We start from the raw sequence: 15,080 nt of genomic DNA, 5'->3' as shown, positions 1-15,080 counted from the left end.
AAACTACCTGATTCTTCACAAGATCATAGAATTGAGGTTCACTTCTGCTGGAACAATACAGCTGAATTAACATGTAGGCTCAAGAATGGTGGCCAGAAGATAAAGTAAAAATAAAATAATAAAAACAAAAGAATGGCAGCCTGATGGAGGTAAGCAATTTCTGAGATGGCTCCCCAGCCCGTGACCGTGCACTGGCCCAAGATGACTCTTCTCTGACAAAGAAAATATGGCGAAAGTAATGGGGTCCTAAACTACCCAGTGGAGAGGCTCCGGGGCAAGGAAAACTGAGTGAGGTCTCCAGCCGACTACCTGCCAAGAACCGAGGTCCTCAGAGCAACAACCCTCAGGGGGCAGAATCCTGCCCAAATGCACACGGCTGAACTTGGAAGTGGATTCTTCCCCATTGGAGCCTCCAACCACAGCCCTGACCTACACTCTGTAGCAAAGTAACAGACCTTGAACCAGAGCCATCCAGCCAGATCGTGTCCAGATTCCTGGCCACAGAAACTAGGAGATAACACGTTTGTTGTTTTAAGCCCCTAAAATTGGAGGTAATTCCCTGGTGGCTCAGTGGTAAAGAATCCGCCTGCCAATTCAGGAGATGTGGGTTCAGTCCCTGGGTTGGGAAGATCTCCTAGAAAAAGAAATGTAAACTCACTCCAGTATTCTTTCCTGGAGAATCCCATGGACAGATCTGCTTCCAGAGTCACGGAAGAGTCAGACACGACTTATAGCGACCAAACAACAAATAGACAACTAACACACGGACAGACCCTGGCATCTTCACTGTTCCTCATCTCCTGCCAGCCCCTCCATATTCTCCCAGGGGTCTAACATCCAATACCAGGATATTGATGGGTGGGCTGGGGAGAGAAGGAACTAGAGCAGCCACACCAAGAGAAGTGATTAATTGGAAAGACTCAGTCACTCGACAGCTCTTCACTAAGCCTCCAGTATGTGCCAAGGCAGAAACCAAATCTCTGAAGCTAGTCGAGCAAACGCGTTGCTCTATACCAAGATTTGTTCACAAGAACAGAGCCCCTGTAAAGAGCTTAGACACCCACCTTATCAGATATGAATGTCCTCGACCTCCCTCTTCATATGCATCCAATTTTTGCTATCAAGAGCATCTTTATCTACTCTCCCACCTCTTAAAAGTAATCCCCTTATACACTTGACCCTACTCCCTCTACCTGGTCTCCCTCATTCAGAATTGCTGCCTTAATCCATCCACACCAATATAGCCTAAGTATTCCTATAAAATGCAAACCTAATCATGTCACTCTCGTACTTAAAATCTAAACTCAATGGTTTGACATTGTTCTCAGGCTAAAGCCCAAGTTCTCAAATCGAGCTTACAGGTGTCTGTATTTACGTCTCTGGCTTTGGCCCACACTCTGCTCCAATTTTTATGCCTTAGCCTCTACTTTTTTGGTTATTTTTTAACTTTCCATTTCTCTCCCACTTCTTAACCTTCAACTGTTTTATTTCTACCTGAAACACCTGAAACACTTTTCCCCAGGTCTTTAATTACCTAACCTAAGCTTCTGGCCTTAGGTTCTCCCTGATGCCTAGACAAGTTTAGTGCCCTACTCATCCACCCAACCAGTGCCTCCACAGCAAACTCGCACGATCTCCTAGAATAATGAGGGGCTTTCCAGATGGCACTAATGGTAAAGAAACTGCCTGCCAACACAGGAGACATAAGAGACTCGGGTTCGATTTTTGGGTCAGGAAGATCCCCTGGAGAAAGGCATGGCAACCCACTCCAGTACTCTTGCCTGGAGAATCCCATGGACAGAGGAGCCTGGCGGGCCACAGTCCACGGGGTCGCAAAGAGTCAGACATGACTGAAGCGACTTAGCATGCATGCTTCAGCTCTATGAAAACAGGGACCATGTGGATCCTGTTCAATGCAAAACCAGACAAATATGTATGGAAGAGTAAATTGATGCTTTCAAACTGTGGTGCTGGAGAAGACACTTGAGAGTCCCTTGGACAGCAAGGAGATCAAATCAGTCAATCCTAAAGGAAATCAACGCTGAATATTCACTGCAAGGACTGATGCTGATGCTGAAGCTCCAATATTTCAGCCACCTGATGCAAAGAGCCAACTCACTGAAAAAAGACTCTGAGGCTGGGAAAGACTGAAGGCAGGAGAAGGCGATGACAGAGGATGAGAGGATTAGATGATATCACCAACTTACTGGACATTATTTTGAGCAAACTCCGGGAGATACTGAAAGACAGGAAAGCCTGGTGTGCTGCAGTCCATGGGGTCGCAAAGAGTCGCACAGAACAGAGCGACTGAATAAGATCACGTCATAATCTGTTCCCTTCTTCAAAGCATGTCCTCACTCCCTGAACATCCACATAAGCTCAGGTCTTCCCATCTTCTAAGATCCCTTTGATCCTACTTTTCCAGAAATCAGCCACTTTCATCTGACTTGATTTATTAATACTATCCAGCCTCAGGCAGTCTTACTGATCCCCTCTAACATCACAAAAACAGGTCCCCTGGTGGCCATCACAGAGTTCCTACTTACCAAATCCATGATTCTCCTTCCAGACTTGACTCTACTCAACTACAGCCCACTGCAATGCTTGTCTTGCTGATCATCATTTTTACTTACTGCCAGATTCATTTTTGCAAAGGCCTCCAACTCTCTTCACTTTCATGGTACCTCCCTCCCTTCATTTTCCTGTTTCTGTTTCTTCTCTCGCCCTAGGCTGATGGATTTCATCTGTGGCTGCCCTGTCTTCAGCCTCCACAAGCTCTCCTTGGGTGGCCATCTGAACTTTTCCACGGTGTCGATCACACTGCCCCCTTTTGGGGCTGGGGAGTGAAAAAGGTAACAGAGCCTCATGGGAAATCCTTCAAATTACACTTGTTTAGTCACTCAGTTGTGTCCAACTCTTTCAAGACCCCGTGGACTGTAGCCTGCCAGGCTCCTCTATCCATGTAACTTTCCAGGCAAGAATACTAGAGTGGTTGTCACTTCCTCCTCCAGATGACCTGCGTCTCCTGCATTGCAGGCAGATCCTTTACTGCAGAGCCACCAAAGAAGCCCTCAAACTACACTTGGACCTCCATCATACTCCCATTTGACACCTATCATTCCATATTTACGAGTAACTAACTTAGTGAGTCACATGCATGAGTTAGTCTTATTAACTCAAGTGTGTAGGGGGAAAACAGGTACATATCATTCACCTATATGCTGATGACATCTCTCTCCTGTTAGACCTCTGTCATGGGCTCTAAGCCCTTTTTTCCATCTGCCCATCTGCTGACAAGTTCTTCCTCGCTATCCTAAAAGCATCCCAACTCAATTTCTCTAAAAGCAAAATGGCCTCCTCAAGGCACCTGCCTTTCTACAGCCCCTTTGCCCCACTAGAATACAAGTGTCTAGGCCAGAATTTGTATTCTTAAATACACTGTCTTAAACATCTCCCTTTCCTTCAATTCCATTGTCCACATTGTCTCAAGTCCTTCTATCGCCTGAGCCACTGAAATAACTTCCCACCTGGTACCTCTGTTCTGTATAACCTGTACTCCAGGCTAGAAGAACTGCTCTAAAACAAAGGATTCCAGCATTCCCATTTTCAGAACATCTGATGTCTCCTGCTACTCACAGGACAGAAACATAAGTCTGTGAAGCCTGACTGGTAAGAGAAGACCACAAAAAAGAAATGCCCAACACGTAGCCCAACCAAAAGAACCCTCAAAAGGAGTCACAGTGACCAGTGAACTTGGTGGGGAGAATAACTAAGAGGAACTCTGAAATACAAAGCAAAGTGTAACACCTCAAAAAAAAAAAAAAAAACCCACAATTAGGCTCACCCCCAGGAGGGTGAAAGGCTGTGATGAGAAAGCTACAGGGCAACAAACAAGCTACTCTCTGAGCAAAGTTACAGAAACCAGCCAGAAATGTCAGGGAGGCTCTGAGCAAGGCCCTACTAAGCCACACCCTCCCACAACACACCCTCCATGCCCGGCCCACCCATCAGCAACTCCACCTGTCCCAGCCAGGCATCCACCCACTTGAGACCCAAAAAGTGAGGCACAGAGCCCGGTAATTCCTTAAAGAGCTCACAGGAATTCACACCAAAGTGATCCAACCAGATTCTTCCTCTGCTCAAAGAAAAAAAGAGCCCATCAGCAGGTCAAGCAAAGGTCAGGATGGCCGGTGAGTCAAGTGGACAGCAAAATCCCCACTCCCAGGGCAGCTGTGTGATCTTCCCCACAATACTGCCCCACTGAGTCAAGGCACATCAACTTCTTTCTTAATCACAGACTGCTTTCATAAAGCTATGTGAACCGAGGCCAGTCACTCTCAGCCAGGAAGTTTAGGGACCTAAAGAGCCAGAATACTAGGCTGGGCAGGGGAGACCCATGAGTATTTTCCAGTCTGGCCCATCTACCACCCCGTGCCCTAAGTGGTACCAGACGGAAATACTCCTACTTTCTGGAACCTACCTTTGTTCCAGCTGTTCCCTCTGACTAGAATCCCTCTGCTCAGTCCAGATAAACCCCATCCGTCACCTCCTCAGGAAATCCTTCACCAGCCCGCACGCTCCACTGCATGCTTTCCGAGGACTGGCTGGAGCCCTTGCATGGTGCTCACCCCATCACATGAGGGAAGGAGGCCTGTCTTAGTCATCTGTCTTCCTCAGACAAAGCCTAGCCTATCCAAGGTGCTCTATTCATGTTAGGTGAATGAATCTAAGTCACTTCACCTACTCCTCTGATATGACGGCAGGAAAATGACAATGCGATGTTATATTAGAAACAATTCCATGCTAAATGGAATTCCAGTTTCAATTTAACCAAGGCAAGACCTTAGAGGGAAACTCTGCTCATCATTTTGCAATCACAAAGGAAGAAGGGGCTTCCCAGGTGGCTCAGAGGTCAAGAATCTGCTGCCAACGCAGCAACATGGGTTTGATCCCTGGATCAGAAAGATCCCCTGGAGAAGGAAATGACAACCCACTCCAGTACTCTTGACTGGGAAATCCTATGGACAGAACAGCCTGGTGGGCTACAGTCCACAGAGTCGCAGAGGGTCGGACACGACTGAGCAGGTAAGTACACATGCACTACTATGTGGTACTAGAGAGGGAGGGAGGAACACGAGGGATGGAGACTAACAAGAGTCACTAAAATGACTGGACTGTCTGGGGGAAGGCACACAACAAAAATAGGTCTCTGGGCAGAAAAGTCAGGAAAATACAACTGATGGCTACTAAACAGGTTGATCTGGATAGGGCTCATACCGATTTTTTTAACAAAAGAGATTCGAAACATTTGAGATCAATTAAAAAAAATGCTCTCTTATACAACATGTATTTTAGTCATAAGAAAACTGCTCCAAGATGTTAACCCAGGCTAAAATATGAATTATTTCCAAAAGAGTCTATGGACATCTAATGTAAACTAGCTATAAGAAACTACTTAGTTTAGGGTATGTCTCATTAATAAGATATCTGTGATGCAGAAGTAGGAAATCAAACTTATGGTTATCAAGAGGGAAGGGGGAGGGATAAATTGGGAGATTGGGATTGATACACACGACTGTATGTTGGGTTGGCCAAAAAGTGCCTTCAGGTTTTCCCAAACAAATTTTTTGGCCAACCCAACATCAACTAGATAGCTAACAAGGACCTACTGTGAAGCACAGGGAACTCGACTCAATACTCTGTAAGGACCTGTATGGGAAAAGAATCTAAAAGAGTGGATATATGTGTATGTGTAACTGATGCACTTTGCTGTACAGCAGAAACTAACACAACATTGTAAATCAACTATACACTAATAAAAATTAATTAAAAACAAAGAAAATCTGTGATGAAATGGGAAGCATGCATAAGGCATTTCAGCAGCATACCAAAGGACCATGGTTATCTTGAAAATCAAACCGTGTAATAGATCATTGCACTGGGAGCTGAACTAGCCACATTTTTCTCATGGAACATCATTTTTACTTCAAGGTACAACTGAAGAGATTCCCTGATGGCTCAGTGGTAAAGAATCCACTTGTCAACGCAGGAGACATGGGTTTGATCCCTCGTTCAGTAAGATCCCACATGTCTTGGAACAACTAAGCCCATGGGTCACAACTACTGAGCCTGCATTCTAGAGCCCAGGAATCGCAGCTACCGAAACCCACACGCCTTAGAGCCCATGTTCCGAAACAAGAGGAGCCACCGCAATGAGAAGCTCACACATTACAATGAAGAGGAGCCTCCACTCGCCTCAACTAGAGAAAAGTCGGAAGAGCAACGAAGATCCAAAACAGCCAAAAATAAATTAAAAAAAAAATTTAATGTGACATTACTGTTTTTTTTTTAAAAAGGTACAACTGCAAAACTATGGTTATTTACCATATGGTTATCTCAATAGATGCAGAAAAAGCCTTTGACAAAATTCAGCATCCATTTATGATTAAAACCCTCCAGAAAGCAGGAATAGAAGGAACATATCTCAACATAATAAAAGCTATATATGACAAACCCACAGCAAACATTATCCTCAATGGTGAAAAATTGAAAGCATTTCCCCTAAAGTCAGGAACAAGGCAAGGATGCCCACTTTCACCACTACTATTCAACATAGTTTTGGAAGTTTTGGCCACAGCAATCAGAGCTGAAAAAGAAATAAAAGGAATACAGATAGGAAAAGAAGAAGTAAAACTCTCACTGTTTGCAGATGACATGATCCTCTACATAGAAAACCCTAAAGACTCTACTAGAAAATTACTAGAGTTGATCAATGAATATAGTAAAGTTGCAGGATATAAAATTAACACACAGAAATCCCTTGCATTCCTATACTCCAATAATGAGAAAACAGAAAGAGAAATTAAGGAAACAATACCATTCACCATTGCATCAAAAAGAATAAAATACTTAGGAATATATCTACCTAAAGAAACAAAAGACTTATATATAGAAAACTATAAAACACTGATGAAAGAAATCAAAGAGGACACAAACAGATGGAGAAATATACCGTGTTCATGGATTGGAAGAATTAATATAGTGAAAATGAGTATTCTACCCAAAGCAATCTACAGATTCAATGCAATCCCTATCAAGCTACCAATGGTATTTTTCACAGAACTAGAACAAATCATCTCACAATTTGTATGGAAATATAAGAAACCTCGAATAGCCAAAGCAATCTTGAGGAAGAAGAATGGAACTGGAGGAATCAACCTGCCTGACTTCAGACTCTACTACAAAGCCACAGTCATCAAGACAGTATGGTACTGGCACAAAGATAGAAATATAGATCAATGGAACAAAATAGAAAGCCCAGAGATAAACCCACGCACATATGGACACCTTATCTTCGACAAAGGAGGCAAGAATATACAATGGAGAAAAGACAACCTCTTTAACAAGTGGTGCTGGGAAAACTGGTCAACCACTTGTAAAAGAATGAAACTAGAACACTTCCTAACACCGTACACAAAAATAAACTCAAAATGGATTAAAGATCTAAACGTAAGACCAGAAACAATAAAACTCCTAGAGGAAAACATAGGCAAAACACTCTCCGACATAAATCACAGCAGGATCCTCCATGACCCACCTCCCAGAATATTGGAAATAAAAGCAAAAATAAACAAATGGGACCTAATTAAAATTAAAAGCTTTTGCACAACAAAGGAAACTATAAACAAGGTGAAAAGACAGCCTTCAGAATGGGAGAAAATAATAGCAAATGAAGCAACAGACAAACAATTAATCTCAAAAATATACAAGCAACTTCTGCAGCTGAATTCCCGAAAAATAAATGACCCAATCAAAAAATGGGCCAAAGAACTAAACAGACATTTCTCCAAAGAAGACATACAGATGGCTAACAAACACATGAAAAGATGCTCAACATCACTCATTATTAGAGAAATGCAAATCAAAACCACAATGAGGTATCATTTCACACCAGTCAGAATGGCTGCTATCCAAAAGTCTACAAGCAATAAATGCTGGAGAGGGTGTGGAGAAAAGGGAACCCTCTTACACTGTTGGTGGGAATGCAAACTAGTACAGCCACTATGGAGAACAGTGTGGAGATTCCTTAAAAAACTGGGAATAGAACTGCCATATGACCCAGCAATCCCACTGCTGGGCATATACACCGAGGAAACCAGAATTGAAAGAGACGCGTGTACCCCAATGTTCATCGCAGCACTGTTTACAATAGCCAGGACATGGAAGCAACCTAGATGTCCATCAGCAGATGAATGGATAAGGAAGCTGTGGTACATATACACAATGGAATATTACTCAGCCATTAAAAAAAATACATTTGAACCGGTTCTACTGAGATGGATGAAACTGGAGCCCATTATACAGAGTGAAGTAAGCCAGAAAGAAAAACAACAATACAGTATACTAATGCATATATATGGAATCTGAAAGATGGTAACGATAACCCTATATGCGGGACAGAATGAGAGACACAGATGCATGGAACAATTTTATGGACTCTGAGGGAGAAGGTGAGGGTGGGACGTTCTGGGAGAATGGCATTGAGACATGTGTATTGTCATATGTGAAACAGAGCACCATTCCATGTTCGATGCATGTGACAAGGGCTCGGGGCCGGGGCAGTGGGATGATCCAGAGGGATGGGAGGGGGAGGGAGGTGGGTGGGGGGTTCGGGAAGGGGAACACATGTAAACCCATGGCTGATTCTTGTCAATGTATGGCAAAAACTATTACAATATTGTAAAGTAATTAGCCCCCAAGTAAAATAAATAAATTTATAAAAAAAAAAAAAAAAAAAAAAAAAAACTATGGTTATTTAGATTTCTGTATCTGACCTACATTTTCCCAAAAAGTAAGCAAAATGAGCTTGACACTCTGTCAGAAAAACTGACAGTATGTGTTACCAATGACAAAATCCAAGTTTCCAAACAAAAGTTTGAATTTTGGAAAACTGCTTCTCAATAATTAAAAGATAAGCAGGGCTTTTTTTTTTTTTTTTTGCTGCTAAGTAATAATGGTTTGAGAAACAGATTCAGTTTAACAAATCCTTAACACTAAGTTTTGGTTTTCATTCTTTTTACTGGTTTCAATCAATCTTTTTAAGTATAAATTAGAAGACCCACAAGAATAATTTAAATCATGTCAATCTAGTTGCCTAGAAGACAACTGCCAAAATTTTTATGACATATCAGTGGCTGTTCTACGGTAAACATTAAGTATGCAAATAAGGAAAATGTCTCAGTATTTCATACCAACAGAACTTTAAGAATATACACACAATATATTAATACAATAACAAAAACTGGCTGATTATGAAGTGAAAAATGGACTTCTGAGTTCCTTTGGTTAGCTTTTTGAGTAACATTATTGTAATATGTTACTCAAAATACCAAGAAAGTAATAAAACTGTTAGCTCAGTACCAAAAAAACCCACTTTTTTCTCCAAAAATCTCTCAAAGTTGAAATATCAGATAAAACTAACATCCCCCAATGATGTCCAATCTTTAAAGAGCTACAAGTAAAAAAACTGCTGTAGAATGAGTAGTTAATTAGTAAGATTTCCAAAATGGCAGAGGATCTTAAGAAAAAGCCTACTGAGTATTTTGGCTAACAATTCTGGAATCCATTGAGCTACCACTGTCGTTTTCTACTACAGGCTTCAGGAGGTGTCTGATGTAGCCTAAACAAAAGAAAAACTGCCTTAAAAGAAAATACTATGTTAAAATATTCACTTTTTTTTTTCAAACTTTTAACCTCAAACTTCTATTTTGGGTTATCAAGATTTCAACAATTTATGCCTTCTCAAGTATCATTCTGAGCCTGTACATCTTACTTGAACCTGAAAATTTTATCAAGAATTGTCACAGTGATTTTTAGGAAATTCAACAGTCCTGATGAGGTCTGGGGATGGTCTGTTTCTTCCTTTCCCCCTACAATTCATTACAATAATCTATTACCGTGTGAGACAATGTCCTGGTAATAATTCCACCTTAAAATCCTGCAGGTGTTTTCACTCTAAGAGGCCATACATTTTTAGCTCACTCAGGGGAGAAATGGTATGGCCTCAAAATATTACTAGTGTCTAAAAAGAAATGATAGGAGATGCACAATGTTACTAATTTAACATTTAAATACGTAATAACCAGAAAAAACTCAGAGAAGTTCTGTAAAAACAACTTCCTAATATCCCTATGAAGTTCCAGTTTTTCCATCATGAGAATGCCACACTGGTACCTTTTCAATCAAAGATGCTGAGAAACTAGGATATTTAATGAAGAGGCTAATTCAAGCAGATTATACAAAAGTGTGTTTTGGACCAGAAACAAACGAACAAAAAACTAAATAGTTAACATTTTAAGCTATTTTGCATGATTGTTCTTTTAGTTATTATTTTATTTCAGAATTCATCCTGACAGGTAGCAGAGGTTACCTACCCTTGAAAAACAAACCCAAGCAGACGAAATAATGGAGCATTGTTTTTAATAGACAACTCATCGCTTAAAAATTCCTGAAGTGAGGCACAAATGTTCATTGACCCCATTCTAAAAAAGTGACCTGGAACACTACACTAGTACATTCTTGAACTCAATCACATTCCTTACTGTGGGTTTCTCCATCGTCTTTTTTACAACCAGTTAACACAGCTGAGGATATTTGAATAAAATTACAATTAAGCACTAAGTTTAAGCTTAAAAACTTAACATTAAATGGCTAATAGTATCAGGAATACTCAAGAAAGCGTCCAGGGGTATCTCAGGTCCATCAAAATGAGGTCCATCATACCTCATTCTGCTCTATCCATTTAACGCAGTCTTTTAAGTTAGTTAAACGTTCATTAACAAAACTCACGTGCCAAAACCATGCCCCGAAGCGGGCTATGTGACACATCTCATTTGAAATAAAATGCTTTCTGCCGGGCCCCGGTACAGACAGCTTCCCAATACCTTAAGTAACATGCTACACTTCCTTCACCGCTACCGTGGGAAGGGAGGGTGTGCCTCGGTGCTTACCGATGCCCGGAGCCACATAGATGAAGTAGAGGCAAGACGAGGACAGGGAGAAGAAGAAGATGAAGGCGAGGAGCGAGCGATTGGAGACACGCATCATCCGCTTGAGCACAGACATCTTCCTCTTCCCGGCCGGCAGCTCGGGCTGCGCTCCCAGGCCGGACTTGGGGACACCGTCCAGGCCCTAAACTTCCATGAATGTGCTAAAAAAAAAAAAAAAAAAAACAACCCCGAGACTGCAGCGGGGCCGCGCGGGGAGGCTCTGGGGAAGCGGGAAGGAAGAGAGAGGAGGGAGCGGCCGGAATGAATGGGAGGCCTGGAGGATGCGGGGAGGGGGGGGCGGAAGAGGGGACGCGGGGCCCGGGTCTGGGGACTAAAGGACCCGAGGAGGCCGTGGAAGGGCGAGGAGCGGCGTTCGACGCGCCCGGTGGCGGCGGGAGGAGGGGCTGCAGGTGGGGAGAGGCGCCGGCTGCGCGCCGCGGCGCCCCTGCGGAGAGGACGGCCGACTGCAGCACGCGCGGCTCCCCCGCGGCTCCGGCTGCCCGCGCCCGCCGGCGTCCAGGTCGCGAAGCCCCCGCGCGCGGGGTCCGGGCCGCCCGCTCCAGGCAGGCCTGCGCCGCCGCCTCCTCCTCCTCCTCCTCGGGGCCGCGGCGTCTCGTGCCTGCGCGGGGCTAGCGTGGGCGCCGGGGCCGCAGCCGGCGCGCGCTAGGCGCGGGGGCCCGCAGGGGCCCTGGGGGCCGAGGAGCTGGGCGCTCGCCGGCGCACAGCCTCCTCCTCATGCCGCGCGGGGCCCCGGCGTCCCCCGGCGGCCGCGGGAGCCGAGCGCAGGCGAGGGCGGCGTCCCGGCCAGCGGCGAGCGCGCTCCGGCTCCGGCTCCTGCCTCCGCCCGCTGTCCGCCCGGCCGCAAGGGCGGCAACCGCAGCAGCATTACCGCCGCCGGCCCGGGGTGAAGCGCCCCCGCCGGCGCCGCCCCCGCACGGCCCGCAGACACCAGGCGGAGAGCCGCGGGGCGACCTGCGCTGCGGACAGGGCCGAGGAGCCCGAAGAGGGGGCGGCCGGGAGCCGTCGGAGCCGCGTCCGGGTCGCTGAAGAGGCGAACTCCAGAGGGTGGGGGGAGCCGCGGAGGAACACGGGCCCGGCGACGGGTCCGGAGACCCCCGGGGGCTCCGCGCGCTCGCTCGGAACTGCAGGCGGCGCTGCGCCGGCCGTGAGGAAACCTGGCGGCCCCCGCCCACCGTTCCCCTCCCCTCGCCCGAAACACTGCGCCTCCTGATTGGCCCGCGCCGCCACCCCGCTCCCCGCGCGAGGACCCGCGCCCCGACCGCGTCCTGCGTCACCGCGGCCCCCGCCCGCGCGCGCGGACCCCGTCGCTCGCCGCGCTCCCGGGGACTGAGGGACCGCTCTTGAGCCTCGGATACGTTCCACTTTGGGGCTCGATAGCGAACGATGCTGTGCCTGTATCTCAAGGAGGAGGCTTCGGTGGTGTGCGTTCCTCCCGAAATATACTCTCCGGAAACAAGGTGTTTTCTGGTCCTGGATTAATGAAACCTCCCATCCCGCATTAGCTATAGAAACATTACGGTCGGGATGTGATACCTATCTACGTATATCTCTCATAATATAACTTGCCTTCTGATCTGAAGGTGAGCCCTGGATAGCCCTGCTTTAGCTGTATCCGTGCAGGCGGCACAGAAAAGACTTCTGTGCAACCAATAGGCCCTTAAATGCTGCAACACTAGCCAGCTTCAATGGGCAAATTGCTTTACTGCACCTCCAAGGTCGTGGTCTACCCTATGTTCAAAAGCTACTTTTTCCTACCAGTTGGTCCTTAGCTATATCACATTTTTCCAACGTGTGTTTGTGGGTGTTTCTTTTGCAACTAATCACGTAGGAGGTGGCTGGATGCCCCCTGCTGCCATTACTTGCTCAGTATTTCTAGATGCAGTGGTATTGAATTACCACTTGATTGCCAGCAGATTTAGTACCTTCTTAGCAAGAGACCCATGCCTTCCATCGACTCTGATATAGCACTATGCTCTGTGGAGCCTGAAACACCTGAGTTTATAATTCTGCCAAGGCCTTTTATTAACTGTGAAACTTATGCCAAGCCATTACCCTCTCCAAGCCTCTCTTCTCAGTCTTCAAATGGTGGGTGTGATACCAGCTTGCAGGGGATGGGATTAAACCTGATAACTCTGCAAAAAGCTAAACATGAGTTCTGGCACCTAAGGGGTTTCCTCACATCTCTTTAGAGGATCGACTGGATAGAATCAGCAAATTCATCTTCATTTTGCTTTTTGGAGTACTTACAAGTTACTCAACTTCTCTGGCTAATTTGATATTTAATGTAAAAGTAAATGACACTTTTGTAACAGTTTTGTAACATTTTGTAACATCTGAAATACAAAATGGAGCAATATATAAAATAAGAGATAAAAATCTCTTGTAAAAAAAAAACAAAACCTATACAAGTGAGAAAGAAATCCATGAATGGTGAGAAAGCAAAATTGTCTTGTTTCCCTCTCTCAGCCTGCTGACTTTGATCTGTGTTTATTTTCACCAGGTCAACTATTGTTTACAGTGCTTAATACCACTAATATCATCGCTGGCTTGGCAATGGATAATTCTCAGGGAAGATTGGGTTTTTGAAAGGAAAGTTTACTATAAAACTGAATGAGAAGATTAACCTCTTAGAAATTAATGATTAATCTTATTTTAAGAACTCTGAAGTTTCTGTATAGATGGGCTTGGCTGGCATAGACTTAGCTGCCATTGCTCTCTCTCCCAGGTTCACCACAGTACTTGTTAGAACTGATTAGTTCTTCTCTGGATTTGAGCAAGTACTAAAAAACCAGTTTAGTCGGTGTGCTTTTTAGCACCGTTGGTCACCAGCCACACAGAGAGGTAACCATGCCTCTTGCCAAGCAGCCTGGGGTTGAATCTCAGTCATTCTGGTCAAGTGACCTCAAAGGTTACTTAAAACTTCCTGTGCCTCCCCTTTCTCATCAGCTAAAGAAAATAACCATAGTACCTGTTAGGATCATCGTGAGGATTAAATTGAGTGAGTCAGTGCTTTAGAAAGCTTGGGAGAACCTGGTACCTAGTAAGCACTATTTGAATATTTGTTTAAAAAAATTTTTTTTAATCTTTCCTTTAGATCACTCTGTGCCAACAGTAACAAGTTGTGCTGGTCTATTCCTGTTTAAAAACTCCTACTGAGTCAGCCTTGACGTCTCAGTCTCTAATAGTCTGAAGTATGCCTCAAGGTCTCAGCTTATTTATAAAGCAAAGAGCAATGAAATACTCAGAAGCAAATCTTTTCAGCCCAGATCATCACCTGATCCTTTCTCAGGAGCCCGGTAAGGCCCACAGCAGAAGGGTGACCTACTCAGTTTCATTTTATGATACCAAAGAGACCTTAAACTTAAGGTGGTAAGACATAGTAGCAAGATCCAGTAAATTTCATGTTAGCTGTTTTGAGCTGAAATGAAGTGAAAGTCGCTCAGACGTGTCTGACTCTTTGCAACCCCATGGACTATATGGTCCTTGGAATTCTCCAGGCCAGAATACTGGAGTGGGTAGCTGTTCCCTTCTCCAGGAGATCTTCCCAACCCAGGGATTGAACCCAGGTCTCCTGCATTGCAGACAGCTTCTTTACCAGCTGAGCCACCAGAGAACCCCAAGAATATTGGAGTGGGTAGTCTATCCCTTCTCCAGCAGATCTTCCTGACCAAGAAATTGAACCAGGGTCTCCTGCGTTGCAGGCACATTCTTTACGAGCTGAGCTACTGAGCTGAGAACCAACTTAATTAAGTTACAACTAATGGTTTTCTATTTATATTAATCAAAACTGTATTACTGAGATTGTAATTACCATGCAAAAAGGAAAAATGTACTTGTTTAATGAGATGGATGATATTTCATTTGGTTTGTGCTAGGATAAATAATATCCATTAAGTGTTTTGGCCTTACTCATAACCTTGGTTAAATAAAAATCAGTAAGTTTTTTTCCAGGGAAAAAAAGAATGAAAGAGCACATAGAATCTCACTTCTATGATTACTTAGGGTTCACAC

At 44.6% G+C, this 15,080-nt stretch overlaps 1 protein-coding gene across 8 annotated transcripts in view; it reads right to left on the bottom strand.

Annotated features, from left to right (window-relative positions):
- The window catches only part of B4GALT6 (beta-1,4-galactosyltransferase 6), a 117,481-nt gene extending 103,974 nt beyond the window's left edge, over positions 1–13,507 (bottom strand). For 7 of the 8 annotated variants that reach the window (XR_014074824.1, XR_014074823.1, XR_014074822.1 and 4 more), the window contains exon 1: positions 11,010–13,507. Coding sequence is in view for 5 of the 8 variants with exons in the window: in XM_081562646.1 (XP_081418772.1) it covers positions 11,010–11,124 (115 nt within the window). In the remaining 3 variants the exon portion in view is untranslated. The remainder of the gene's footprint in view (positions 1–11,009) is intronic. The other variant, XM_081562649.1, reaches the window with a different exon arrangement.
- Between the last annotated feature and the right edge of the window lie 1,573 nt (positions 13,508–15,080).

This window comes from Giraffa tippelskirchi, chromosome 14, assembly GCF_054371585.1.
Source record: "Giraffa tippelskirchi isolate mGirTip1 chromosome 14, T2T-mGirTip1v1.2.pri, whole genome shotgun sequence".
NCBI classification, from domain to species: Eukaryota; Metazoa; Chordata; class Mammalia; order Artiodactyla; family Giraffidae; genus Giraffa; species Giraffa tippelskirchi.
The sequence above is the reverse complement of the archived record's forward strand: the minus strand, read 5'-3'. Positions and strand labels throughout refer to the sequence as shown.